This window comes from Phanerochaete carnosa (genome assembly GCF_000300595.1).
Source record: "Phanerochaete carnosa HHB-10118-sp unplaced genomic scaffold PHACAscaffold_4, whole genome shotgun sequence".
Classification (NCBI taxonomy): Eukaryota; Fungi; Basidiomycota; class Agaricomycetes; order Polyporales; family Phanerochaetaceae; genus Phanerochaete; species Phanerochaete carnosa.
In genome coordinates this window covers 318,726-344,576 of record NW_006767631.1, presented here as the reverse complement: position 1 = coordinate 344,576, position 25,851 = coordinate 318,726, and the positions used below count along the sequence as shown (strand labels likewise).

The 25,851-nt window shown below is 52.7% G+C and overlaps 8 protein-coding genes across 8 annotated transcripts; 6 read left to right on the top strand and 2 right to left on the bottom strand.

The window, feature by feature from the left end:
* The first annotated feature begins 6,081 nt into the window (after positions 1-6,081).
* PHACADRAFT_253391 (glycoside hydrolase family 61 protein) lies at positions 6,082-8,958 on the top strand. Its single transcript, XM_007394115.1, has 15 exons — positions 6,082-6,218; positions 6,269-6,325; positions 6,379-6,526; positions 6,584-6,820; positions 6,876-6,987; positions 7,048-7,178; positions 7,236-7,368; positions 7,424-7,665; positions 7,729-8,039; positions 8,102-8,189; positions 8,238-8,297; positions 8,353-8,454; positions 8,502-8,584; positions 8,642-8,839; positions 8,904-8,958. Exons 1-8 carry the CDS (start codon positions 6,109-6,111, stop codon positions 7,444-7,446), a joined length of 951 nt encoding a protein of 316 aa, XP_007394177.1. The 5' UTR covers positions 6,082-6,108; the 3' UTR covers positions 7,447-7,665; positions 7,729-8,039; positions 8,102-8,189; positions 8,238-8,297; positions 8,353-8,454; positions 8,502-8,584; positions 8,642-8,839; positions 8,904-8,958.
* A 705-nt stretch (positions 8,959-9,663) lies between these two features.
* Positions 9,664-11,664, top strand: PHACADRAFT_253390 (uncharacterized protein). Its single transcript, XM_007394114.1, has one exon. The coding sequence runs from the start codon at positions 9,729-9,731 to the stop codon at positions 10,917-10,919; it is 1,191 nt and encodes a 396-aa protein (XP_007394176.1). The 5' UTR covers positions 9,664-9,728; the 3' UTR covers positions 10,920-11,664.
* A 934-nt stretch (positions 11,665-12,598) lies between these two features.
* Positions 12,599-13,662, top strand: PHACADRAFT_172060 (uncharacterized protein; the record flags this gene model as incomplete). The annotated part of the gene is made up of 7 exons (XM_007394113.1): positions 12,599-12,637; positions 12,690-12,806; positions 12,858-12,953; positions 13,005-13,061; positions 13,115-13,137; positions 13,188-13,228; positions 13,282-13,662. 7 exons carry the CDS (start codon positions 12,599-12,601, stop codon positions 13,461-13,463), a joined length of 555 nt encoding a protein of 184 aa, XP_007394175.1. The 3' UTR covers positions 13,464-13,662.
* A 1,813-nt stretch (positions 13,663-15,475) lies between these two features.
* PHACADRAFT_253387 (uncharacterized protein) lies at positions 15,476-16,553 on the top strand. Its single transcript, XM_007394112.1, has 5 exons — positions 15,476-15,718; positions 15,776-15,915; positions 15,967-16,108; positions 16,165-16,395; positions 16,449-16,553. The coding sequence occupies exons 1-5, from the start codon at positions 15,527-15,529 to the stop codon at positions 16,500-16,502; spliced, it is 759 nt and encodes a 252-aa protein (XP_007394174.1). The 5' UTR covers positions 15,476-15,526; the 3' UTR covers positions 16,503-16,553.
* Positions 16,554-17,512: 959 nt separating this feature from the next.
* On the bottom strand, positions 17,513-18,263 carry PHACADRAFT_253383 (uncharacterized protein). Its single transcript, XM_007394111.1, has 3 exons — positions 18,199-18,263; positions 18,018-18,144; positions 17,513-17,968 (listed from the first exon to the last, which is right to left on the bottom strand). Exons 1-3 carry the CDS (start codon positions 18,199-18,201, stop codon positions 17,589-17,591), a joined length of 510 nt encoding a protein of 169 aa, XP_007394173.1. The 5' UTR covers positions 18,202-18,263; the 3' UTR covers positions 17,513-17,588.
* A 168-nt stretch (positions 18,264-18,431) lies between these two features.
* Positions 18,432-20,681, top strand: PHACADRAFT_172055 (uncharacterized protein). The gene is made up of 7 exons (XM_007394110.1): positions 18,432-18,556; positions 18,603-18,676; positions 18,725-18,840; positions 18,895-19,054; positions 19,105-19,639; positions 19,720-19,983; positions 20,039-20,681. The coding sequence occupies exons 1-7, from the start codon at positions 18,501-18,503 to the stop codon at positions 20,073-20,075; spliced, it is 1,242 nt and encodes a 413-aa protein (XP_007394172.1). The 5' UTR covers positions 18,432-18,500; the 3' UTR covers positions 20,076-20,681.
* Positions 20,682-21,384: 703 nt separating this feature from the next.
* Positions 21,385-23,256, bottom strand: PHACADRAFT_207588 (uncharacterized protein). Its single transcript, XM_007394109.1, has 7 exons — positions 23,055-23,256; positions 22,393-23,001; positions 22,187-22,337; positions 21,982-22,136; positions 21,804-21,931; positions 21,627-21,749; positions 21,385-21,575 (listed from the first exon to the last, which is right to left on the bottom strand). Exons 2-7 carry the CDS (start codon positions 22,994-22,996, stop codon positions 21,426-21,428), a joined length of 1,311 nt encoding a protein of 436 aa, XP_007394171.1. The 5' UTR covers positions 22,997-23,001; positions 23,055-23,256; the 3' UTR covers positions 21,385-21,425.
* Positions 23,257-23,377: 121 nt separating this feature from the next.
* PHACADRAFT_193929 (uncharacterized protein) lies at positions 23,378-25,735 on the top strand (the record flags this gene model as incomplete). Its single annotated transcript, XM_007394108.1, has 10 exons — positions 23,378-23,407; positions 23,467-23,515; positions 23,567-23,662; positions 23,710-23,794; positions 23,843-23,939; positions 23,991-24,377; positions 24,426-24,806; positions 24,858-25,020; positions 25,077-25,532; positions 25,587-25,735. The coding sequence occupies 10 exons, from the start codon at positions 23,378-23,380 to the stop codon at positions 25,733-25,735; spliced, it is 1,893 nt and encodes a 630-aa protein (XP_007394170.1).
* Positions 25,736-25,851: the final 116 nt, after the last annotated feature.

Here is a 25,851-nt window from a genome sequence, read left to right as displayed (position 1 = left end):
TCAGGCTTGGGGTCAGGACTCAGCCCAACATTGCCATGGGCCCAATCCTGGGCTTTAAGCTCAAGCTGTGCCTGTATATCACTAGCTGAATATTTGTTTTGATTTTTAAGTGTACAGTGTTCACTGGTGCCTTGTGCGCACATTGTTTACCTATATTTGCCCATATACAATATTGCCTTTCATTCATATGTATGACATAACGTGAAGTAGCTGTCTACCTGCCAAATACCTCTCTTGAACCTTAACAACACAGACCACAGCTGTGGCTATTTTTTTGAGCTCCTGCCTTTGAGTTCATCAAATATTCAGCCATGTCAAACACTCCCTCAATATCAGACTCTACGCAACAGTATTTCTGTGATGCCTTACAGTACATAAAGACAGTCTGGCAATGCATGAATGGTATATAGCACTTCTGAGATAGGCATCTGGTACACTCTTCTGGCCTTCTTGAGACTCACATACCGTCTTCTCTTTGACTCATTAGGCTGAGTAGTGTGGTCTCAAAACTGATTTGTCCAGAAATTAGCTTAGTATACTGCTAGTCTACCTGTACATGCAGTTCAAAATCAAAATTTGTTTATTTGTGTCATATTTATCAGGGTAGGACTGGTCTGAGCTGGTCTGAATCGGTCTAAGACCGCATTTGGTCCTAGACTGGTTATGACCGGTCCAGGACTGCACGGAGGACTGTACAGGACCAGGACCCAGTCTTGGTCCGGTCCTGCACAAACAGATGCTGGTCCTTGACCAGTCTGAGTCCTGGTCCTACCCAATTTTTTAAAAAGACTGGACCGGACCGAACCCTCAACCACTAAGCCTAGCACGGAAGCCCAGGTTTGGGTGCACCAGCTCTGTTGCTGTTCCCCGAATTCAGAAAAATGGGAGTTACATAGCATGTACATACCGGAGGAGATATTGATCTCCTGGACACGACGGTCTCCGCTGAGTGCCATTGTGCGCCACTACCCGACATCTGCTGTGGGCTTCCACTCGTGGACCGCGTCGCTACTTGACTTGTTGCGCGGCTGTATGCCTTCTGGTGGCTGTGATTTGGTAAGTACATGTAACAGTAACCTACTACATGCAGCTAGATTCACTTCTTGTAGTATTGAAATACTCACCACATTGTAGGCAAGTCCACAGCTTGGGCCGGGCTCAAGGCTTGGCTCGACGTAGCCTAGAAGGGTAAGCGAGCGTGAAAATGGCAGACACGTGCCCCAAATCCATCAAATCACAAGACTACACCATATTATGGCTCGTGATATGGTGCGGCGGTCAGGTTTAGTGGCGAAGATGAGACAAAAGAAATGAGCGACGCTCGCTTTGTGGCGCTCGGTTACAGCCGAAATCTTCACGTGATTTAGGATAAGCGTCGGATCCTCTTGTATTGAAACAGCGAGCCAGTGTCTACGACGAGTCAAATCGACGACTGAGTAATCCTCAAGCCATTCGATTTCTTTTTATGTGAATGCGGGCTGCGGTCGAGTACAATCCCTCGCCCAACGCATCCAAACGTTTGAAAGGCGGTTGTCGGTGAGTAAAGTACTCACTCTGCACACGGTATACCGTCTTCTCCACTCGAAATTCTTTCGAGGAGATTCTTGTGTGGTATGTTATCAACAATAGTGTTAACATGCAGCGATATCAGCGCCTCTGCTGGGCTGGCTGTACCCGGTCACTTTGACAAAGGATCCCGGTTCTGGCCTTCGCATGGCCCACCACGTCTCTTCAGATCTGTGGAGTTTGTACTCCGAAAAATCTGTTTGGAGATGCATAACTGATGGGTGCTTGCGTTTAAAGTGCCATTTGTAGGACGTTTGTGGAACTGTAGCACCATGACGCCGCAGCATCAAGTTTCCCTGCCGTGATGGCATCTGATGTACGTCGACGGCTCCTGTGCATGACCGTGATGCTCTCATAACTGGTACTTCTCAACGATGACAACACAGCGTTTATAGCAACACTCGATGGATCTTTAACTCTTCGCGCAGCAGCCACACCCTGCGTACTACGCCTGCGCCATGCTCACGATGGCGGAGCTCTATTCAAATGCTCTCGTCGTGAGCCTCAGTAGATGGCTCCGGGCTGTGAACGGTCGCACACCCAGCTCGTATGCTAGAGCCATCGCTGAACTCAATTGAGCGAGCGTCAGATGCGCGAAGGCTGTCGCACGGTGTCCGCATACCCGGTGTCCGCTAGCTCGGTCCGATTACGGGCGGTTGCTGATCGATAAATCTTTGTTGCATGTGTGCACAGGGGATGTGTGCCGCCGATCAGTTGGTATGCACCCCCTCTGAAAGGCTGAATAGTGATAGTAGCCTGGCGAAGCATGAGAGCGGCCAAGGCGGAGCCATAGCGACCCTCGGATGCATTCCTCTCCGTAAGATGATCATTACACTCGAAATTGTCATCGCGGGATTTTAGAAAGCTGAATGACTGAAGCAACTGAGCCGGCATGTTGATGGTCGGCATGGGGCTGGCTGCTGAGATGGAAACATGCCTCAACTGAGTCGTAGTCCGTGCAAGTGCTGGCTCGCGATTGTATGTATTCCTCAAACTGAAGCAAAGCTATGTCAAGCTGCAGGTCTCGCTCAAGGCGACACATGCATCTGATGCCTCGTTACAGACCATCACTACCAATGGCTGTTGAAAATTGGTGGTACGAGCTAACTCCTTCTGCACCGGGGAGCATATATGCCGCAATATATATGGCTTGCCGGCGAACTCCTCTCTCTACACTGACTTCCCTGCACCTCCTTATTGCAGACGACATGGCACAGTTGAATGACAGCATGAGCCAAGAGCTACAAGAATTCTACGCTCTTTCTCTTTCTTAGCAGATTCCCGGCCTTTCGCTGATGGCTTTCGCATGTGCGTAGTTTGACACGGAGCTATGTGGGATACTCGGTAACGGGTATATATTGGGGTCATCAAACTCCGCCATAAGTGGTCTCATTAATCTCCTCGCTAGGCTCAGTCATATACGAGTTCCTTATAACCCTCGACCAGGAAATTGATGTGGTATGGAGGAGAAAGTTAACGGCCACTTCACTGCTCTTGCTAAGCGTTCGGTGGCTCATGCTGTTCGGTGCAATTTCTTTGATTGTACCTGTGGGACAAGCTGAGTGTAAGCCCGTTGTACCTCTCGGGGATTGGTAGCCGAGACGCAAGGCACCGCTCTCGTTATTCGATGAGCTTCCGGATATCCTCTACTCTTCTTGGAAATATCGGGGAACCTCTAGATAGCGAGCAGTTGGAGAGGAATCTCGAGGGAGACGTTAATGGCCTTTGTTGTTCTGCAGATGCGCTGCAGGAGGGCATTGTACAGCGGACGATGGCGCAATCGGATCCCTTAACGCTCTCCAAAACGAACCAAGGGGGAGGTAGCATCGCTCCAGCATCAAGACCTCAGGCTGGTTCGACCATCGGGCAGTACATGTTCAGAAGGTACGTGTCTGGCTAGAATGTAAAGCCTCCGAGGCTCAGCTACGATGTTCTTGTGATGTATTCAAGTTTTCAGATATCTTTTCTGTTGATTACCGAATGGCACATATATTCATTGTGCAATCGAGCTATATATGACCGCCAATGATCACTAATCGCGGGCTACCTAGCTTTGGTGCTGAATCGAACTGTTGTAATTTTGGCGTACTATGAGGCCCCAGCTACTAAGTAGTCTCTCAGGGGCAGACGCTTGCCCCAGTCTCGGCGCCTACAGCTTGAACTTGAACGTTCATGAACCGCGAACTACTCACCAACCGAGCCACCCACAGAGCCGCGCGACGATGCGAATGGTGGCTCGTAAGACCTATCATGTCGACGAATAGCTCAGAGACAGACCTTGCTCTCGCTGTATACGCAGACCGCTTGTCCCTGGTGAAGAACCCCGCCGCTATCGTTCAGCCCTTCGAACTCGGTCAGCGGGCGCGGAGGCACGCCAGTTCTGAATAAAGAATGAGAGACGTATCTGGAGTCGTGGCAAAGTGACAACATCATCCTGTAAGTCAGCATTCAGCTACTCCGTGTGTTGTAGCTGAGGTCAAGTCAGGTCCGGCGTACGACGTTCGCCGCCGCATCTGACGAAGAACACAACATCACTTGCACACGGATACCCTTCCAATACTCTGGACATCTGGGAGCCGTCGTGTTACGTCGCTTTCTCAAGCTGTTCACCGGCTATGTGCTATGCGCTGCTGCGTTGAGTGGAGCCCTCAGAACATGATCATTTCCAAGGACTAGTACACCTACTCGTCCAGCACCGACCTGGAGAATTAGAACGAAAGCTCGCTGTATACACGGCACAGGCACATTGCTGCATCGTCTCCTCGGCAATTCATATTCATAATACCCACTACTCGCCCAGCCCCTCGATTCTAGCTACGGGTTGTTCAAACGGGCGTGCTACTCCAGACCCTATGAGCTACCGACGTGCCGAATGACCCTGACAGTATCTACCGCGCCTTCACAATATCGACACTGTGTACCTGTGAAGGAGTTAAATCTTCTATTGTCGCGGATACCAAGGGCGGAATATCGTCAGCGACAGTGGTGCACAGTTCAAGAGATAGAGTTTGAGAGCCGGTAAGTTAGGTTGGTTCCACAACTACATTCCGCCGACCTTCCTCCCTCTAGGTATCACAGCCGCTATAAGGTGTACGGTTGCACGTCCGGCAGAGCGAAGAGTGAAGCCTCAGAAGACAGCACTTCCCTGGTATAATGCTACTGAGCCTATCCACTCTGTTTGCTTGGCTGCAAACCGATATTCTCACTCATAATTTGGACACTCGCGCGTGAGTAGTGCTTATGATGTGTTAGATTTCGCGCTACAATCCGTACGGGCCCGAAGTTTGCAGAATGATACGACATCATCGAAGATTTGGCTGTGGGACTGAATAGCGCATAACGTGAGCTCCTGTTGATACTTTTACGCCTGTGCTCTACAGCGGCATCTTGAGAAAGGACCTCCAAGAGGTCGATATATCAGAGAATATCTTGTTAAGAGCGAGGACACGTGGCGTGGGAGCCCTGGGTGGAATCGCAAGCGCCATCAAACTGTCTCAAGAAAGTCCCTGTTCGTCTCTGCCAGCATCGCCATAGTTTTCGAGGAGATAGCTGCCCAGCTCGCCCCAGGTTCATACGCGGAATGTTGGCTATGTGAATCTAGCGCCGGAGCGAACCAGATAGTCAACAACACCCACTGCCGCATGGGTTCCAGAAGTTCGGCAGAATACAGTGCGCTAGGTACGCTCAGGTACGCTCCATCCTCTGCTGGATGAACGATACCATCTCTGCTGAAATCTCGTATAGCCAGTCAGTGAAGCCACATGTCAACGTGTACGCCCGTCCTCGTGAAAAATTGAACCGAATTCATGCCGACGACAGATCCGGCGTCATGTCCGGTGGAAGGCGCATGTCACCGGACTATCGCTCAAGGATCATCTCTTCTTCGCGACGAGAGGAACTCAAGAACTACGGCAGTTTACGCGGTAATTGCCCGATTCTTCACAGTGAATGTATCCTAAGCCTCGCCCGAACTAGAGCACCTGTCTCTTCCGTAATTCAGAATAGTAACGTCTATCTCACTGAATGCACGCGTATCAACAGCCTGGATGTCAAATATACAAGATACACATTTTAGAGCGTTGGCCTCCTATTTGCGCTTTCACCCCACGCTACCCCGGATCCTCGCCTACATCAGAACTTTCCGAAGTTGGACACTAATAGGCTCTTTCTCGCAATCGATATTGTCCTGCGGATCAAGACTATTTTTGTGAACTCGTGGATAGGCTGTGGAGAAGCGACTTTCTACCGTGCCGTGCAAAGGCAAGAGTTCTTCTGACTTTCGGCACGTTTTCTTTGACCCCTCGTGAAAGTGATAGTGAACAACAACGCTTCAGGACCTTGTGTCCGACATGCTTATGGCAATTGATGCATCCCGTAGAATATCCGTTGCAGCGGCCAATAACCGAGGGAATCAATGCAAATGTTGACACGACATCTGCGTGGACGCCTTATGCTCGATGGTATATATAAGGCTTGCCTTCAGCATCGGCCAATTCCTCAGACCAGGACAAGTCGCCTCAGCTCCCAAGCACTAGCCGAAAGATGTTTGCCTTCGCCGCTCTCGTCGCTCTCGCCTCTTCTGCGCTCCCCACCGTCTTCGCTCACGGTGGTGTTCTGGCGTACTCGAACGCGGGCAACTGGTACCAGGGATGGTGTGTAACCACGTTCCATTCAAGGAGCGTCAAATCTGATCCCTGATCAGGGCTCCCTACAACTCCCCCGATGGTCAGACCAGCATTGAACGCCCTTGGTCGACCTAGTGAGTTTGGTTGTGCAGCCCGCAAGGATATTTTACTGACTATTCGCCATTAGCAACCCAATCACTGACCCTACCGACCCCACCTTGTCTTGCAACGACGACGGTACCTCTAGCGCTCTCCAACTTACCGCGACCGTCGCTGCTGGTTCTGCTATTACTGCTTACTGGAACAGCCCCTGGCCTCATGCCATTGGCCCCATGGTATGCAATTTCGTCGAGCGGACCTAAGTTGAAGCTGATGGATTCTGCCCGTGACAGCTGACGTATCTCGCGCAATGCCCCGGCTCGACCTGCACCGGCGTCAACTCCGACAGCCTCCAGTGGTTCAAGATCGACGAGGCCGGTCTCCTCTCCGGCACTGTCTTCAGCGGCTCCTGGGCCGATGGCCAGATGATCGCCGACAACTCGAGCTGGACGACAACGATCCCAAGCACGGTCCCCTCCGGCAACTACCTCATCCGCTTCGAGACGATCGCCCTGCACTCCCTCCCAGCTGTGCGTAAATTCCCCACGTACCGTTGACTATCTAGAGACTGACGAACTCCTCTAGCAATTCTACCCCGAGTGTGCGCAGATTCAGATTACCGGCGGAGGCAACCAAGCGCCGACCACCGATGAGCTCGTCACCTTCCCTGGTGCCTACAGCAGCACCGACCCGGGCCGTGAGTACACTTCCTGTCCACGCGAGCGCATCGATTTCTGACTTGCGTTGGCACATACAGTCGACATCGACGTCTACAGCAACGCTGCGCAGACGGAGACCACTTACATCATCCCCGGCCCTCCGCTCTACGGCTCTGGCACCGGCGCTCCCGCTCCCCCACCGAGCAGCACCCCTACCGTCTCCGTGCCCGTGAGTAAACCTGATCAGTTGACGTCGGCCTCCTCCAACTAAAACATTGTTCCGCAGGCGTCCTCCCCCAGCAGCACCCCAACCTCGGCCCCGACAGGGCCCACCGTCGCTCAGTACGGCCAGTGCGGTGGCCAGGGATACACTGGCGCCACCATTTGCGCCTCCGGCTCAACTTGCACTGTCGTCAACCGTGAGCATCACTCTTTGAATTGCTTTCGCAGAAGGCTGATCAAGCGTCTGCACAGCTTACTACTCGCAGTGCTTGTAAAAAGAGATCGTCGTTTACGCCGCCTTAGCTCGATGTATCGCTTCGTGCTTGATGTAACATATGTCTACGGAAATGTAGCATTGATCTGACGCTATCACAACGACCTGGGCTACTCCAGGGTACACAAGAAAGATGTCGAAGATACACTTGCGCTATATTTTGTCACGAGGTTTTTGTCAAGCTGCGATGGGACGCAGAGGAAAGAATACCGTCAGGCTTCTTGTGAGACATATCGACTAGTATTAGACTAATTTTCCAAGATATACAAACGGCGAGACTTACCGAACGGTCGTCTTGATGAGTTTCTGGAGGCGATCCGGGCTGCGGCGGCAGTTCACCGACGGCGATAAGGCCCAGCTGGGAAGCACTTGTAAACGGGCCGATCCTGCGCGATGGCACCTCCTCTCCAGATGGGATCCAAGTCTCCTCGGCACACACGTACTCATTGCGGCTCCCGACGATGCGCATGCGACTGTTGAGAAGCACGAGGAGCGACGTCGAGTACAGCTTCGCGATCACGAGGACACCGCAAGAGTAGTAGCCCTCGGTTGGGAAAGCGAAGAAGAGCACCAGGTTGACTATTGCGACTGTGGCTGCCACGGATAGAGGTTTGCCGAAGTTAGAGCGGGTTACGGGAAAGCCGGAGTGGACGTACCAGTCAGAGTTCCTGTCTCGATCACAATACGGATCATTCTGGTAATCACGGTTTTCGTCATGGGAAACTGCACGTCTGCTCGCAAGAGCTGTCGCCCATCTTGGTTAGAGGTCTTTGGGAGAGATAAATGTCGTACTAGCCATGTCGTGGATGTGGCGATGACACAGTCGCACAGCGCGCTCGCACCGGACCATATCTAACATAGAAACGCTGAGTGATAATAGAAATTAACATCGCATGAGAAGACTCACACTGGAGCTGACTGGGGCCGTGGACGCCAAGTCATTGGCGGTCTGGAGCACGCTCATCTGGATGCCTATGACGATAGCCGCGGTCACCTGTAAAGCGGAGAGCTGTACTAGCTCAGACCAGTATCTCTAATACCAGGGCCACAACATACGGAGGCTATTACGAGTCCCAAAAACTTGGAGCTCGATAAAATCGTGGTTCGGCGCGCATAAAACATCTGCACAATGCAGCTCACTGGCGAAAGGTAGTAAGCTACCGGCATATAATTTGGGAGAAGAGTATGGTCCTGACCTATGCCCGATAGCATTGGAATCGTAAACCCATCGATGTGCACAGAAGCAAGAGCTGCCTCGTCTCCATAATGTGCCGCGAATGCCTGGAACGCAGACGAAATCAACAATGCTGTCTGACAGCTCTCGAACATGTACAGAGTGTAGACGACCGCCTTTACTAAACGTTTGTCTCTTGGGAACGCGAGATAGTACAAGTCTTTAAATTGATGTGAAGTAAGAGCTCGAGCTGAACCGGCGAAGATGATGCTAGGGCTACTTACAAACTTGGGTGGAGAGAACGCCGTAGCAGCAGATGTTGAAGAAATGACCCAAAAGCTGCAGGTTCCGTGAACAGAATGTCAGATCATTAAGCTGTCAACACACCAGAGGCCCTGCGCTGGTGCTCTGGTGAGCTAACGTTGAATTTCAACACCAGAACAAAAGACGGAGACGTACAAATTTACTACGCCGTCACGTGCTTGTGGCACAACGGTAGGCATGACTTGGCATGCAGGAACGGCTGCTTTGGTCCGTCCGCTGAGACCGATAACACTGAAATGTCCACTACTGTGAAAAAATTTAAAAGACGGTTCGTCTCCAGGGCAGCGGCCTCTGGTTATGACTGTCATACACTGTGCGCCCACTGGAGATCAAATGAACGGGCAGCAAGTCCGAGCCACGGCCTCTACTCGCACATGAGGGCCAGCTGTGAGATTATATATTTTGAGAGGCAGTATATCCACTGACAGAGCATGTCCGGAATCGTGTGTTGGTTTTTATACCACGCTGCACTGCAGCGTAGAGATCCTTTAGATTGTCGATATGGCAAGAATCTACAATTGTTCTGGGCTCGTGAAATATGGGCATAGAAATAGATTGAGTTCAAGATATATTGTGATGATGGCGGGATTGATGCGCCATTTATTAGGCGTTCAAATATGATAAGCCCCGAAATAGATTTTATCAAGAAATTAATATCTATTTCTCGGCGTCCCCGCATACCGGTCATCATTCACGCAGTGCCGGAGCCTCATGTCTTTTCCGCATCTTCGATCCCACCCTCTGTCCTCCTACGACCAGCGTGCACTCGTGCGTGCCACGCAAGCATGGAGCGGTTCTCGTGGACAGATAATCTGCGCGCAGCGTTTGCGCCGTGTCTCACATGCCTCCAACCGCGGCGGGACGAGGACGAGGACGAGGAGCAGCAGCACAACCACCACTTCAGCTCACGCGGGCCAGACTACGTCCCCCGCGCCCGCGCTGACGAGCTCGAGGGCCTACTGCAAGACACGGATGATGTCGAAACACTCTCATTGCACTCAAATGTCGGCCGCGACGACACGCGCAGGCGCAAGCGACGCAAGCCGCACAAGAGCATTAGACTCTTCGGCTTCGACCTATTTGGAAAGCCCCCGATCCAGCTGTCTGAAGATGAGGACGATGACACGTATCGCAGATCGCGCTCACGCACGATCTCTGCGTCGACGCTGGACTCAGATGCTGCGCCGCTGGACCCATCGGCCATAGCTCAGCTATCCGCGACACGTGCCGCAGAAGGAGCTGCTCAGCGGGAAACGGGGAGGCTGGCAAAAGAAGAGAGGAGGAGGCGGAGGCGAGAGAAAAAGGCTGCCAGGGAGGCTGCGCTTGCCCTCGCACTGGACAGAAACCAGAACGAATTCGAAGGGTTTCCTGTAAGTGTGCTTTACCCGCTCTGCAAGCTCTTGTCTTACGTGTTGTTTCAGGGGAGTGGACCGTCGTATGTTGCGTCCCCCAATACGGATGCGTTCTCATCGTCCGACTATTCCGATGAATATGGGCCATTCGAACATGCCCCAGCGGTATCGCCCTATGTGCACGAAGAAGCGGACGTAGATGGCGCTGATTTCGGCGCTGATGTCTATGCCAAGCGTCAGCGAGGAGGGAGTGCCATGAGCCGCTCTGTCTCGGACTCGCAATCGCGCACCTCTGGTACGGACTCGATGCAGCACGATCATTCCTATGTCAGCCAACAACAACAGCAGCCGCAGCTTGGAAGGAAGAAGTCATCGAAGCGGTCCAACAACTCGACCACCTCGCAGTCCCTGTCGATTTCCTCTCCCCCTGCACAAGTTGTGTCCTTCCCGGTGGTTGCGGCTCACGACATGGCTCCACTCACAGAAGAGGCAGCTGCGGCAGATGCGGGGGCCGTAATTACCATTGATACCCCGAACGGCTTCCCGAGCGTCGGCTTCTCTGGCGGGCTCAGGCGCAAGAACAGCGAGGCTGGCGTCTTCCTGGCGCGTCGCGGAGACGAGTAGATGCTTTTCAGATCTCTTTACTATGTCTCTTACTATGATATTTCTGGACTTTGGCTATCATTATGACAATAAGTGATTATGATACGTGCAACGGTGCAAAACGGGTAGCATGCAGTGGTAAATCCAACCGGAAAGATCGATTAACAAGAAGTATTTCGTGATTCCTCGCTGGAACTCGTGGGCACCGGGATAGGCACAACAGACGCGACGGCGCCGCTCGGGGCAGCCGATGTGCTATGATCATTACTCGCGGCAGTCGCAGCGTGTACATTCCAGCTTGCATGCGTCGACCAGAAAGAATCATACGTCAGCGCCTGGCTCGTCCCCCCGAACGCGCCTGCACCCGCAGACGGCGATGCGGGCATGTTGATCGGGAACGGTGAGCTCGAGACATATGCCTTCGCGAGGTAGTTGTGTGGAGAGTATGCGGTGCTCCCACCGTTGCTGGCGCTGTACATGCCGTATTCAGGTGCGGCTTGTGTGTAGCCTTGCATGACGCGTGCGGGGTAGTGTGCGTATGGGTTCGGTGTGTACGGTGGGGCGTCGGAGGGCGTGTTGTATGTGCTTGGGTAGTATGACTGCGCAGCCTTCGATGGGTTCAGCGCGGCTATGGGCAGCGCGGCGTCAGCGTCAGTTGTAGCTGAAGTAATTTCTTGGGTGGACCGACTTGCTGATTTGCTCGGACTGTCGGGACATGTCCGTAAGTCTCCGGCAGGCGGGGTATCTGCAAAGGGCGGTAGACGTGAGCTTCATGTAGAGATCACACTATTCTTAGACGCACCTGGGCTTTGTGAAGATGTGGGCGTGTTTGTTGAAGGAGAGACTTGGGGAGATTCCGAAACAGCGTTGGCATTATCGTGCCGACTTTGTTGAGCGAGTGTATTGGATGTAGGCAGATTGGACGCAGACGTCTGGGCAGTCGAGAGACCAAGGGGGAGACAAGGTGTTGATCCCAGGCCGTTCGATGAGGTTGAACAGAAACTGAAGCTTGCCGAAGCCGCTGCAAGACGCCGCCTCTGAGAGTGTCGGAAGTAGAGGTTTTCGACTTCGTTCAGAGTTTGCGTTTGCTAAAAAACGGCACACATAACAGCTCAGGTCTAGAAAATAATATGAAGCGAGGCTAACGCACCCAACCATGGTCAACCTTCAATTTTGCGTACTGCAACCGGAGGCGCAGCTGACTACAAAGCTGCAGGCCTTCAGCTTATCGCAAGCAGTAGATATGCAAGCATTACGCACATAGTTCGCCCTTGCCTTGTCCAACGCACTCTTCTTCCGCCGGTGGTCAGCAGCAGCCGAGACGTACGCCGAAGCGTCAGCCATCCTCGCGAGGGATATCCAGCCTTTCGTGTTCTGGCGACGGGCAGAAAATCCTGCACGCCATCCTGTCAGAAGTTTGCTGGAGTATCTCACGGCCGTACGCACAGCGGAGTGGCCCGGCCAGGACACTTTTGTCGTTGTCGACGCGCATGACGGGCAGTCACCCGGAAAACCACTTTGACACGAGAGCGCTCACGTGCCGTTAATCATAGTGCACGTGCTCTCGAGGCATATCAGATTAGCACTCCACAAAGAGAAAATCGCAGATAAGATGGCCCCTCATGCACATGCCGTGTCTCGTGCGGATATTGGACCTTCAAGTTCTGTGCTTTCATAACCGCATTCCTTGCGCTCTGACGATGTCAAGCCCAAACTACCCAATTGTCAAAATTGACTTGGTGAGCCGCCCAGCAGCATGCGGGATGGGGAAACTGAAGCGATGCTAGCTAGTCGCTTGAACGGCGGACGGCTAGGGACGTTCTCACCGCCGTACTGCACTCCATCCTGTTCCACCGACTATTTGGTACAGTGAAACCGGAGATACGAGAGGTGCTAGATGTATCCATGGTGAGCTAGCTTGCTGTCTAGGATTATCCCTCACGTTAAAGTCCGTGGCAGCCTGCCGTAGACGATCCTGAGATTAAACAGCTCGTCGACCTAAAAGTGGACGCATTCTGGAAGGGTGTCGAGAGTGACGTGAATAAGCGGGGCGAGGTATGTGCATTCATCTCAGCTGTAAGTGGTGCCATATTGACCATGTTTCAGTTCATTGTGACGTTCTCGGAGAAGCGACCCAGGAAGTCATGGTTTCTGATTAGTGAAGTGCATCCCGCCTGTTGGCTCCATAAAGACAATACTTATGCAGCTCATTACAGGAAGAGGTGCCATGGGAACAGTGGTAAGCCGCCTGGTGGCCGTCCGTGGTCTCGCTCATGAACTGCCGGAAAGGGTCGTCAACGCTGAAATCCGGCCGCCCATCCCTGAGAGAGGTATGGCTGACTCGCCTCTCCTATGTATCGCGCTTTGCTAACTCCCCATTCAGAACGTCAAAAATACGACGCAGACCTTGCTTCTACCCTGGCGAAGAGTCTGCAAAGTATGCTGACGCATACATCCTCTGAGCGCGGTCGGTCAGCCGTCCCGCTCATCACCAATGCCCAGGGGATCTCTCCATTTCCCGTAAAAATTGTCGTTAAAGTTAATGGTACCGAAGTCAGCGGGTGACTACGCTCGGTCGCGGGCGTATGGTGTCGCGTCCGTTCTATCGTTCGGACAGTCTCTGCGTGGCTCCTACGCCACGTTGTTTCGGCTTGGCTGTTCAGTTAAATGGGTCATGTATAGATATGTGTAGTAGTTTGTATCGCCTATTGTTACAACTGGTCGTGTGCTGTGGAAAACATGCGAATCTAAACGTATTTGTGCTTTGCAGGTCACGTTTCACGGGCGCCACCCTTGATTTACGCCTTTATCATTCTTTGGCCACTACCTGCTTCCCTCGCCTGTACGTGGCACATTATCCGACATACAGCGACGCGGGGAGGCGGTTTGGTGATTACATGTTGCAATGAGACTGGGCGAGATTGTCACCTCGAAGGGATAGAGTTCACGACATACAGATATCACCTGCTTCCTGTCACATTCCACGACGCACTCCTCCTTCTCAAACCACGATAATCACTATGCCGGCTCGCCCTACGAAACTCAGCCAATCGCCCCGCCCGCAACAAAACCAGTCAACACGGATACCGAAATCGATCGAGGAGCTGCTCCCCGACGTTCTGCCGTCGGGGCGCGAGGTGCCCGAGTCATGGAAGAAATCGCTCCTCCAGGCAGGCGCGTTCGGCCTACCGTACAAACCTCAGCCAGACATCCCCGACGATGGTGTCGGCGTCGATCTCATCGATGCTACCAATCGCATGTATCCACGCAAATCCCACGACTACAATACCGCGAAGGCCTCGCGGGTCGCGATAATCCACGACTCGCCGATAGTGGCGGAGATGCCACACGCGACCCGCGAGTATCTGAAAGAGCACGGAAAGGCGGGCATATGCTGTGAAAGGCCGTCGTGTGGGAAAGTGCAGTGTTCGGGTGAGAAGGTGCAGCTGAAGCGTTGCTCAAGGGTACGTCGTCGCGCTTTTGTCTCTGTAGAATGCAGCTTATTTCCCTCTTACCATTATCAGTGTCTTCAGGTATGCTACTGTGGACCAAATGTGTGTTACTTCTTGTTCTGCCCATGGATACCCGTGCGCTAACGCTCCACATAGTGTCAGAGACAAGACTGGTGAGAACTTCTGCCACACCTGATCCCCGTCGTGCTTATCAGCCACAATAGGCCCCGGCATAAAGCCTACTGCATTCCTGCGGAAGAGACACAAACAAGCAAAGACGCGAACCTACGGTACGCCCGATACGTGCTCGCGAATGCGGCGCTCCGCGCGATAATCAAGTCGTACGCGCGATGCGTGCTAAAGCTCGACGACGATCGGCTCGCCGGCATGCGCAACCGGATGGTTCTTACCTGCACCGCAATACCAGATGTCGTACGCGGGTACGGTCGCATCTTCCAGATTGCGCGCGTCGACTTCGAGGAGACACCAGACGACTTCTGCAACCTCCAGCCGCTCATTCAGAGGCAGGGCTCCGACTTTATAGCCGTGCAAATCATGTTTAAATTTGACTCGCCCGGGTACAACGGAACATACCATGCGCTTGAGCATATCCCGCCTGCTCTTCTGAAGATGGTGCCCCCGTGTCCATCGCCGGTAGCTGTTCTCGCGTGCGTCTCTGTCTGTTTCCTGCTCCGCTTCAGATGAAACTGATCTCTGCTCAGGCAACTTAACCAGGCCATACGTGATGATGTTGATGACTCGTTCAAGCTCAGAATGGTGGGTCTCATCCACTAGATGTGCTGCCAGATTCTTGTTTCTGACGTTCGTCGTCCCTCAGCCCGCTTGATGGCTCCGCATTTTATTTCAGCTGCATAAACCAGGATTGTTTTTTTTTCATATTTATAGATGACTGTAGCATTGGACCGGATACCGCCGTGTAGCATACATACACCTGTACACCTCTGGAAATCACACTTCCCCCAGCGCGCAACGGCATCCTAGCGCCTTGATTGGACGTGATCAAGGCTGTACGATGACTCCCAATTCAACCCCACATCACGTTCCCAGGCGCACCGGTATAATAACGTCTGACGATTGTACGAAATATCCTTAGACTTCGACGCCGATATCCCGACGCGCCCGACTCACATACCACCACTCGCAGTCTTATGCAGCATGAGCGGAGAGCAGTACTTGTCTTGTGAACTGCCACAGAAACAAAACAGGGACAGGGCGACCCAGAGGGCTCTTGCGGCCGCGAGGCGGTGCCTCCAAGCCCTTCAAAGCGTTGCCGGCGCAATGCCTGTCGCTGGGACGCAGGTCCAGTCAATTATTGGCGTGGCATTGATTATCATCTGTAGAATTGAGGTGCGTGCGACGTGCGTCAGGACTCTGGGTGTCTGTGTGCTGAAGGCCGCGTCTCAGGGTCTTTATGCGTGGAAAATTGGCAAGGCCGCCCTCGCCGACCGAATTAGAAGCGTGCTGGAGGTGGTGTCCAGGGCATTACGAGAGGCGAACGAGCAGGCGATCCCCAGGCTCGTAGAGGATGTGGCAACGTTTAATGAGTAGGCTGTCTGATCTCTTCGTAAGCGTTGACCGCGACGCTATTTGTGCAGAATCCTGCAAAGAATCGCGGACTATCTCCAGCATTGCTCGCCTCGGAAGCGCGGAGTCAAAGCGCTCTTCACCTTTCCACTGCTCAGCGAACAGCTACTTGAATACGAGACCGACCTCGATGAGGCTGTGCAGACTTTTCTCGTGAGCACAGTGTCCCTCTCTGGCCAGACTCATGAATTGAAGTTTACTATCATTAGCTTAAATCCGCGCTACAGCTTCGGATCGACATCCATAGCTTTCGCGTCAACTCGCAGGCACAACACAACGCTCATGCCCAAGGGCTGCGCGCCCTGCAGGAGAGCGTGCAGACGCTGCACAATGCGCTTACCAGTAGCGTCGGAGAGCCCTCGGTGACAAGTACCCTAGCTAGTCAGTGCATCAGATGCGGACACGTTGAGAAGCAGTGTGATGTTACAGCAGAGGCCATGGTGAGTGGATCCCTAGCGGGATGCATGCCGAAAGCTGAAGACTCGCTATGTAGGAAATTAAGACTCAGAAATCTATCGTTAAGGTGACAAGGAGGATGAGTTTATGAGATCTCGTTAGCTCGTCTCTCGCACATAGTATAGGTAATACACTTATTCGGTTTGAGGAGTAGCCTACGACCTGCTCAGAGTGCAAGCGCTGGGTCCTACTGGACGAGAGGAGGACTGGTACGCCACAGGAGGGAAAAATATTGGCAAGTCAAAATACTGGGCCTCTATCTTGCTGGTGCCCTGTTGGCTATATGTTGGCATATATCATCTTCAAAGCGCAGTGCGGCGCCACAAAGTCGCCGGGACAAACAGGCACAAAGTATCCTGCAACGGTGCTCCAAGCATCGGGAACAGAGCAGATTACGTACCTCTGCACGGAGATGTTCACAACGAGTGCGCAGAGTAGTAGCAGAAGCATAACAAAATGCTTGGGATATGGATTATGCACACCACCGTCGGGCGCTGGTGGATGTACGCTGACAGACCTTGGATGGATCCAAGGGCCCGGGAAGGATGTTCGACCGGATGCCGCGGACGTGTGCTAGCAGCAGCTATATACTTTCTTATAGTAATGTAGAATAGGCAACGAGAAGCAAGGACTGAAGATACTCACGGAACCTGGTCTTGGCATGCGTTGCATAGTTCGTATTCATCAACCTGACACGCGGCAGGGTTGTGGTCACACGACCGGTCAGTGAGAATCGCAGTAAGTCCCCAGCACGGTTGAACGTTAAAACGTTGACGGTCGAAGATAGCCATGGGGACGCACTCCTGCGGCATGTTCAGAAGTCGGATGAATACTGACGAAAAACGCTTTTCTTTGCCCACAAAGGATGATCTGCAGCGGGAGTTCGGCTTCCCACAACGCTGCCCTTGACCCTTGATGACAGAGGACCTCGGTAATATAGAAAAGGGCGTGAGGACGCGCGGGCACTGCCCGGAAAGCAGCTTGGTGGACGGACAAGACCCATGCATACACCGATTAGGAAAGTTCAGTTGACATGTCGTACAAGATTTTGCGCTATGGATCAGAGTGCCATACCATACCATAGGACGCAGTGACAGATGTGGGGATAACATACAACATGATTATATTAATGCTCGCGCCGGGCCAATATGCGTAATGTCCGATGAATGATCCTGTATCAAGCTGCCGACTCTGGCGGAACAACCTCTGCGTCCATCTTCTCGTGCTCCTCTGGGTCGAGCCAGCTTTCCTCGACCGTCGCCCTAACTCGTCGGACGTACTCTTTCATGTTCTCCCGGTACAGCTGCGCGGCCTCAGCGTTCGCCGGACTATTGGGATTCGGATCATGCAGGAGACTCTGAATGGAGGTGAGGATGGCGGCAACATCGTACGTCGGCGACCATCGATTCTGGAGGATATCCAAACAGAGTTCTCCATTTGCGTAGACGTTGGGATGGAACATCCGAGACAAGAACTTGACAGTTGGCGGCTTTGTTGGGTAGCTCTCGTCAAAAGTAAGGAGAAGCTTGAAAGTGCCGTCCTCGAACGGTGTATCCACTACGATGAATGTCAGAACAGATCCTCGCTGGATAGCATCCACACTCACCTGGGCCAAAAATGACCGCATTCCAAAGCATAATGTTGTCGGGGCATGGGCTTCCAGAGATGCCACCAGGCGGGTCGCTAGATAGCCTCTTGAAATCACGAATAAGGCGGCGGCGACAGTTGGTAGACTACATGAAGGGATAAGCTTGGGACTATCGAGTTGAACAGTGAGTTCGACGCACCATGACTGAAGGCGGGGGTCAGGGACAGTAAGTGGAGGTAAGATGCAAGTGCCGAGACCGCTGCGTTACCCGCAAGTCTTTGCTTAGTCAGCCGGTCAGTAAGCGAACATAAGTGGTCTTATCTCTTTTATTGCATATATGGTAAGTGAATCTTATCTGCACATTACCGTAACGAGTCAGGTCAGCAAAGCGGCGTGTCTATATCTTATCGGCGTTTTACTTTCTTTGACCGAGCCCATTCACCATCTGCCCTGCCGGAGCTTTCAACAACCACAACAGCGACGACCAACTCTGCTCCTGCAATGGCCGATCGGACTTCAAACAATATGCTGTTCGCGAACTTTAACCAGGACTTCACGTGAGTGTGTACCAGGACGCACCGCGCCTTCCGCTCATGATCGTAGGTGTATATCTGTTGGTACACGGAAAGGCTATAGCATAACGAACTGCGATCCATTTGGTCGCGTATACACCATGAGTGCGTGATGTGGTTCAGAGGTTGAAATTGTACGCTGAAACACTGCAGACGATGGCGCAAGGGGGACTGTAGAGATGCTGTTCTGCACGTCACTCATCGCGCTCGTCGGCGCGGCGGACCAGCCACATTCAAGTCCTCGGAAGTTGCAGATTGTAAACACGAAGGTTTGTAGCGCCGCTATGGGCTTCAAATGTCAAGCTTAATGACGCTCAACGCAGAGGCAATCCATGATATGCGAGCTGCTCTTTCCGTCGTCGATCCTTGCCGTAAAGCTGAACCGCAAGACGCTAGTTGTTGTCCTAGAAGTCGAAATCTATATCTACGACATCTCCAATATGCGACTGCTGCACGTAATAGAAACTTCTCCTAACCCTGAAGGCACGTAATATCTCCCTGCGCCAATGCACGCTGCTCATGTCTTGCCACAGCCATTGTTGCACTGTCGCCATCTTCGGACAACTCGTACCTCGCATATTCATCGCCGGTACCCTCACCGACATCGCTTACACAAACCAACTCCGGGCAACCACCAGCCACTACTGCGGCGCAGACTGGTGACGTCCTCCTATTCTCGACGCGCTCGCTCACGACAGCGAACGTCATCCAGGCGCACAAGTCGCCGATATCCTTACTGTCCATCAATCAGTCCGGGACGATGCTCGCCACGGCCTCGGATAAGGGTACCGTTATTCGTGTCTGGAGCATCCCTGGAGCGGAGAAGCTATACCAATTCCGCCGTGGGACGCGCGAGACCAAGATCTACTCTATAAATTTCAACCTCGTCTCTACGCTGCTCGCAGTTAGCTCCGCCCACGATACTGTGCACATCTTTAAGCTTGGTCCGCAAAAGTCTAGCTCTGGAAATAACTCGGCGAACTCGAAGTCGCCGACAACGCCGTCCAGCCCGTCGAACTCGATTGACAGCCGGGAAGGCACAAGTGGTCTTGATGGAGGTTACGAAGCGTACGCGCAGCAGAAGAGCGGAAACAGTGTGTCGTAAGTGGTTGTTCAACCGCCCCGTGTAGTGGCTGACATCATGATAGGTCGAGCCTCCGACGTCGATCGCTGCATCTGACGAAGAACTTAACGTCCTCCGTAGGCGGATATCTCCCAAGTGCTTTAACGGAGGCCTGGGAGCCAACACGCGATTTTGCCTCCCTCAGGCTACCTACCAGTGGTGCCCGATGCATAGTCGCGCTAAGCGGAACCATGCCCCAGGTCATGGTCATCTCATCCGACGGCTACTTCTATTCATACAGCATCGACCTGGAGAACGGGGGCGAGTGTTCGCTGCTGAAACAGTATAGGTGCGACTACCGCCTTTTTTCCTCGCCGAACCGTTATACTCATGCGTTTATCTAGCCTCATCGATTCCAACGACGAGTCCTCGAACGACTGAGCCACGCGCACAGCGCTCTGACCAATTCCCGTCGGAATAATAGTTATTGTATTTGTAGTGTTGTCCACTCATTCATTGTGAACACACAGGGACCGTTTCATATTTTTGTAGTACATGACTGTCTGAGTTGGGAACTAATCATTTTTCCAGTAATTGTCGCCGTAATTGAAGAGGATCTCTTCGCCTTTCTTAATCTGGCGGACTAGGACTGCGGTCGATGCGCTGCTCGTTAGATTCACGAAAGATACTTACGGGCGTAAAATGTAACTTTGTGGTCGCCGTTCACGAGCTTGACTGTGATCCCGGTAAGCCTAGTTTCAACGGAGGCATGCTCTACGCGACTTACCCCTGGGCTCGATGTTGGCCTCTTCCACCGAGTGGTTGAAGAACCTCATCTCGTTACCGACGTTGGCTGCGTCGGCGACGACCGAGGTGTTCAGAGAGAAAGAGTAGTTGTAGCCCGTAAATTTGTGCAGGAAACTATGGAATGCAACCAATCGGGTGCCACTGAGTCGAGACATAAACGCAAGGTGGGAAGCTTACTCCTTGGTATCGACATAATACCTGGTGTGCATGAAGAGCTCAGCGATGTATTCTGTGTTATACAACGGGTTAGGAATAATAATAAAAGCTCAGGCGATACCGGCTCTCCTCACCTCCAACGAACTCGTTCCGAGGTATCAGTTGCTTGGCGAACGCCCCCAAGCCATATGCGCCCGTCTTAATTTCGATGGGCTGTATCATCGTAAATGGCGTCGTCAGCAAGCCGCAGGATTATACTAATGCACCAGAAGTCACCGGTGATAGCTTCCACTGCACGTCAACATTTTTGCACGAGATAGTACCTGCGTTCTGGTTGACGGACAAGAGCCTGGAAAATTGCGCTCACCATGATCCGTAGCAGCGATGAACAGATCAATTTACCGTTGCTTCCTGCTGGCGGTATGCCCACACAGCTCGGAGTTGCACTCCCAGCTGTACGCGGCACAGTAACACTTTCCCCGCTTGGACTCGCTGCGCGATAACAATGGTCATTATCAAGGCATTTAGAAAGATTAGAAAGACATACCTCGAGCACATACTATGCTCATGGTCTTTTGCAGAGCATTCGCAGCCGTCATAGCGTAAATCGCCTATTCCCGTGCCATCGCAGTGTCAATCATCTACAGAGTATGCAATCACGCACAGCTTGCATCGCATAGACAGTTCCTTTGGCAGTGTACACCCTCCCGGAAGCATGGGCATCTCTTTCTGTCGCACGGCCCCTCGTGATCACAGCGTATAGGACTGCAGGTGTTCAGAAGCTGCATCGACTTGATTGCGGACAAACAGACTTACATTGTATATTGTTCAATTTCTCCAAGGTCTTCTAGAAATGCAAGCGTCAGTGAGGACGTAATGACGGAGGGTATCCGTGCTACTCCAAGCAGGTGGAACAGGCTTAGGCCTATTCTCAGCCAACGAGACAGTGCTGATTTTCTCTCCGCGTCGGACGAATATCTATGATGCATTTGTTAGGAATAATTGACGAAGAAGGAAGATCATAGTCGCCTTATAGCATGGAACTTCGCCAAGTAGAATTTGTGCAATGTCGCAGGGGAGAGCGTGTGGGTTTGTAACAAGCATCTCATCTAGTAGATGTGAAGTCTCATTCGTATCCCATACTACTAGTGCCTAAGGACCGCAGAGAAGGGTTAGTCAACAACGTCAGAAAACCAAAATGCGCACATCATCTGCAGCTCTGGAAAGGAAACAGTCTTGACCACATGGTGTGCGAGATATGTAATTAGCTTTGAATGTCTCATTGTCTAGTCCGCTGGTTTCCGTACGTCCGGCAACCCAGCCAGTTGGATATGCTGTGGACATTCTTTACCCCGTTCTGATAGGGGAATATCATGCATCTTACGATCATTAAAGCACTCGAACTGTATACAACCTAGTCTGGGACAGAATGAGGAGAGGATGCCCGTGAGTCGTCCCGCAGTGGATATTTCATGGCTTGAGTGCCATAAAGGCTTAAGCTGGTCCACAAAGCTCGGTGATGGCCAGGAGGGCAGGTCCCTACGGGATGTTAAACCTTAGGATATACTATAATGATGACGTAGACATACGTGTGCTTTATCTGGTGAAAAATAGTAGAGGCATCATATGGGAAGATCCGAAAAGCATCAATATCATTCCAGGAAATCCGAAGGCCAGATGCATTGGCGTTCTTGGCCGAAGAGGTCAGTCGCTGGATGGTCGTGGCCGCAATCACAGTCTCTTTGAGTGAAAATCGTCAACATAAAGTCTTAAGACAATTGAATAGTGTACTAACGATCCGGATCTCGTCCAGGTTCCTGCCACGAAACAACCTTGAACTGTTGAAGGTATCGTCTAGCGTCGAACTCAGGACTATCGCCATACTTGATGTAAGGGCAAGTGGCAAGTTTATCGTCAATGTCAACAAAGATGGACATGTTTGAGGGTGTACACGCCTCGTAGCGTGCATGCTCCTGGAACCACGCATTGTGCTTGCGGGTGTGCCGCCTGCCAGCAGTGCCAGACTTCACAGGTGTAGTGTGCTTTGTGAGCTGGCCTATCGCGTCCCACTCACAGACAGTGAAAAGGTCGACAGATTCACCCTTCCGGCTGTCCTCATCGTCAGCGGCTGCGCCATCGGAGTCCAGCTCAAAGCCAAAGTCAAAAACTCTGGTGGCGATCAGGTCTGAGGGCGCGGCTAGTGACTCCAGGTGTCCCAGACTGTCCAGTTCGTTCCACGCATAGAAGTCCTCCCAGACCTCATAGTACGTGTTGACCATGGTGGAGTACACAGGGTCCAAGTAGCCTGCCTCTGAACCCAGGATTTCGTGATCTCCGTAGGCGTTGACCTCAGGCTCCCGCAGGCTTGGCGAGCCCGGTGATGAGCTACCATTAATCATTTAGGCTGTTAAAGCGTTAGCAAGTGCACACGCGCAAAATATTGTACATGAGACGTACATGTGCTTTCTTATGCTGTCTGCAATGCTGGCACGCGCTCGAAGTATTTCAGCGCAAGACACCGCACTAAATATACTTTCGGGAACGTTCTGAAGAATTGATCTTTATGCCAAGAGAAATCTCAGATGAATACTAGCTAGATTCCAAAAAGTAGGCAGTAGTAGAGATGAAAGAGCGAACGAAACCTCTGGTAACACTGAGGACCTCTGTATCTGCGAGCAGGCTAAGTAGGCGCCAGCCCTCTTGCGACTTGCCATCACCTTCCTCAGTCATATCCCCTGGACTCTCGGATTTCTCGTTGCTAGTTCTATCACTATCATACTATGGACGACGAGACTGCCGAAATTGAACTTGTACGAGCCCAACTGCCGAGGAATACACCCCACCGTCTCACGACCACCTGCACATATAGCTCGAGCAAAACCTGAACAAGACACGGCAGATATCTCAGCGAATGACTTGTGAGGCCTAGTCACCCCGTATAAATGGCTGTAGAGCCGTATCTTTTACAGCGATTCTCTCCAGCTTCGATACAAGGCTCGTCAAGCTTGAGAAGACCATCTTGCCGCTCTACAACTCGACACAGGTTCTGACCCGTAGAGCCAACAGTTAGTCTTGTCGCTGAATCTTTGGAATGCTAGCTGACACGCCTCAGATATTGAGGCTGCGTTACAGAAGATCGACGAAGTCGCAAGTAATCAAGAGGGTATTGCGGCTGAGGAAGCACTGATTCTGCGCGGGTGTGTGTGGTGCTATGGCTCAACAGCGGAAGACTGACCTACATATAGTCCTCAACCCGGCCAACTAGAAGCCTACACAGATGTTTTAGAGCGTCTCAACGCGGGTATCGCTTTCAAGTCTCTTGACAGGGACGTCCGAGACACCGTACGTACGCCTTCCCCTAGCAGTAGTTTCGCGGCGCTCACCACAGCACAGGCGCGACTCGTAGAGACCGGGGCCAAGAAGCTCACCCAGCTGTATACGAAGATCGTCGCAGAAGGATCGTCTGGGGCACCGCCGAACGGACCAGACTTCGAGCTCTCGCCGTTCCCGCCGTCCCTCAAACCCAGCCTTGTCCCCGTCGTCACCTTCCTGCGCCGGCTTCCCCTTCCTGCAACTCACCCGTCACATCCTGCTGCGCCTGCTATTCAGTCAACTCTGAGGGAGGCCCAAAAAGGATACGCGGATATGCGCGGGTCGTGGGGCAAGAAGTGCCTGGAGAACTACGCCCGGCGTGTGGTGGATCGGGCAGAGACCATAGACGGCGTCGCTTCAGGCAGAGAGTTCGGGGCTTGGGTAGCGAACCTGTTGTCTGTTGCGGAGGTGCGTATTCTCTCATTTATCCCAGCGGGTTGTCTGACAGTTGCCTAGGAAGAGTACGAACTCCTGTTGGAACTTGCGCCTCTGTCGACACAATCGCTTCTCACCACAACGTTCACAGCCCTTATCGCCCCTCTCATCAGCCTCTTCACGACGACCCTTTCCTCGCTGGGTGCGCTGATCAAACGTTCTCTGCACAAATACACCTTCCTGGCACTTTCTGCGTACGCCAGCCTGTCGTCGCTGCAAGCCCAATGGGACGACATCATGTGCAAGCGGTCGGGGCGGAAGGAGAACGAGCTCAAGGACGGCTTGCATTCTATACGCGCTGCGTGCCTGCGCAGCTTTCCAGAGTTCTTGGCTGACCTGCGTGCCGCCGCTCTGGGCAGGGGCGGCGAGCTCAGCACCGGATTGGCCGACTTCACGCATTCGGTACGTCGAGCCTATGAAACGACGCTTGGAGTGTTTGCTTACAAAGCGCAGATGGTACAATACGTCGAGCGGTTACCAGAGGTCAGGGAAGCTGTAGCGACGGCCTTGTTGACTTTGGGAGATGGTAACTGGAAAATGGGCGAAGGCGTGCAAGTGGGCAAGGCGCCAAAGACGGCTGAGGTCGACGGACGGACTGTGCTTGAGCACTATACATGTACGTATCTCATCATCCTCCACCTCGTTCGCACATCCATGAGCTATTGTCACTAGTCGATGTGGTGAATACTGTCCTTGGCAGCATCACAACACTATCGCGGACGAACAAGCGGCCAGCATTCGGCTCCATCTTCTTGCTGAACAACGTCTCTTACATCAGGACCAAGCTCCTCATCCAGCCACACTCGGACGTATCATCGTTGCTGTCGAAGCCGACGCAAGACGTGCTGCAGTCGACGTTCCGCACCGCCAAAGCGGCCTACTTCGACTCCAACTTCTCGCCGCTGATGCAGACGCTGCTCGAGGACAAGGACCGGAGCAAGAGCGCGACGAAGGAGAAGTTCACGCGCTTCTTTGACACGCTCGAGGAGGTCGCGGAGCGGCACCGGCTCGCGCGCGTGCTGCAGGACGACCGTGAGAGCAGGGAGACGATCAAGGAGGAGGCCGTCAAGCTCGTCGTGCCATCGCTGCAGCGGTTCACTCAGAGGCAAGGAAAGGAGTTCAGCAAAAGTACGTGCATTGCGTCGCAGAGCAAGTGCATAAGCTGACGGCTTATGTTCACAGATCCTCAGAAGTACATCAAGATGTCTGCCGAAGAGGTCGAAAACCTCATTCGTAGCTTTTACACGAGCGGAGACGGTGGCAGCAGGCAGCTGCCTGTCGCGGAGCAGGCACAGAATAATCTGCTCATCCAAGCAGGATGGAGTCGTTAACCTTCTTATTATGCACGTATTTATGGGCTTTGCTTCTGGACGATGTTCTATTATGAAGCATGTATGTGTTCGAGTAGTATGCGCGCCTGCTTGACGCTTGTCTCTCGGCGGCCGAT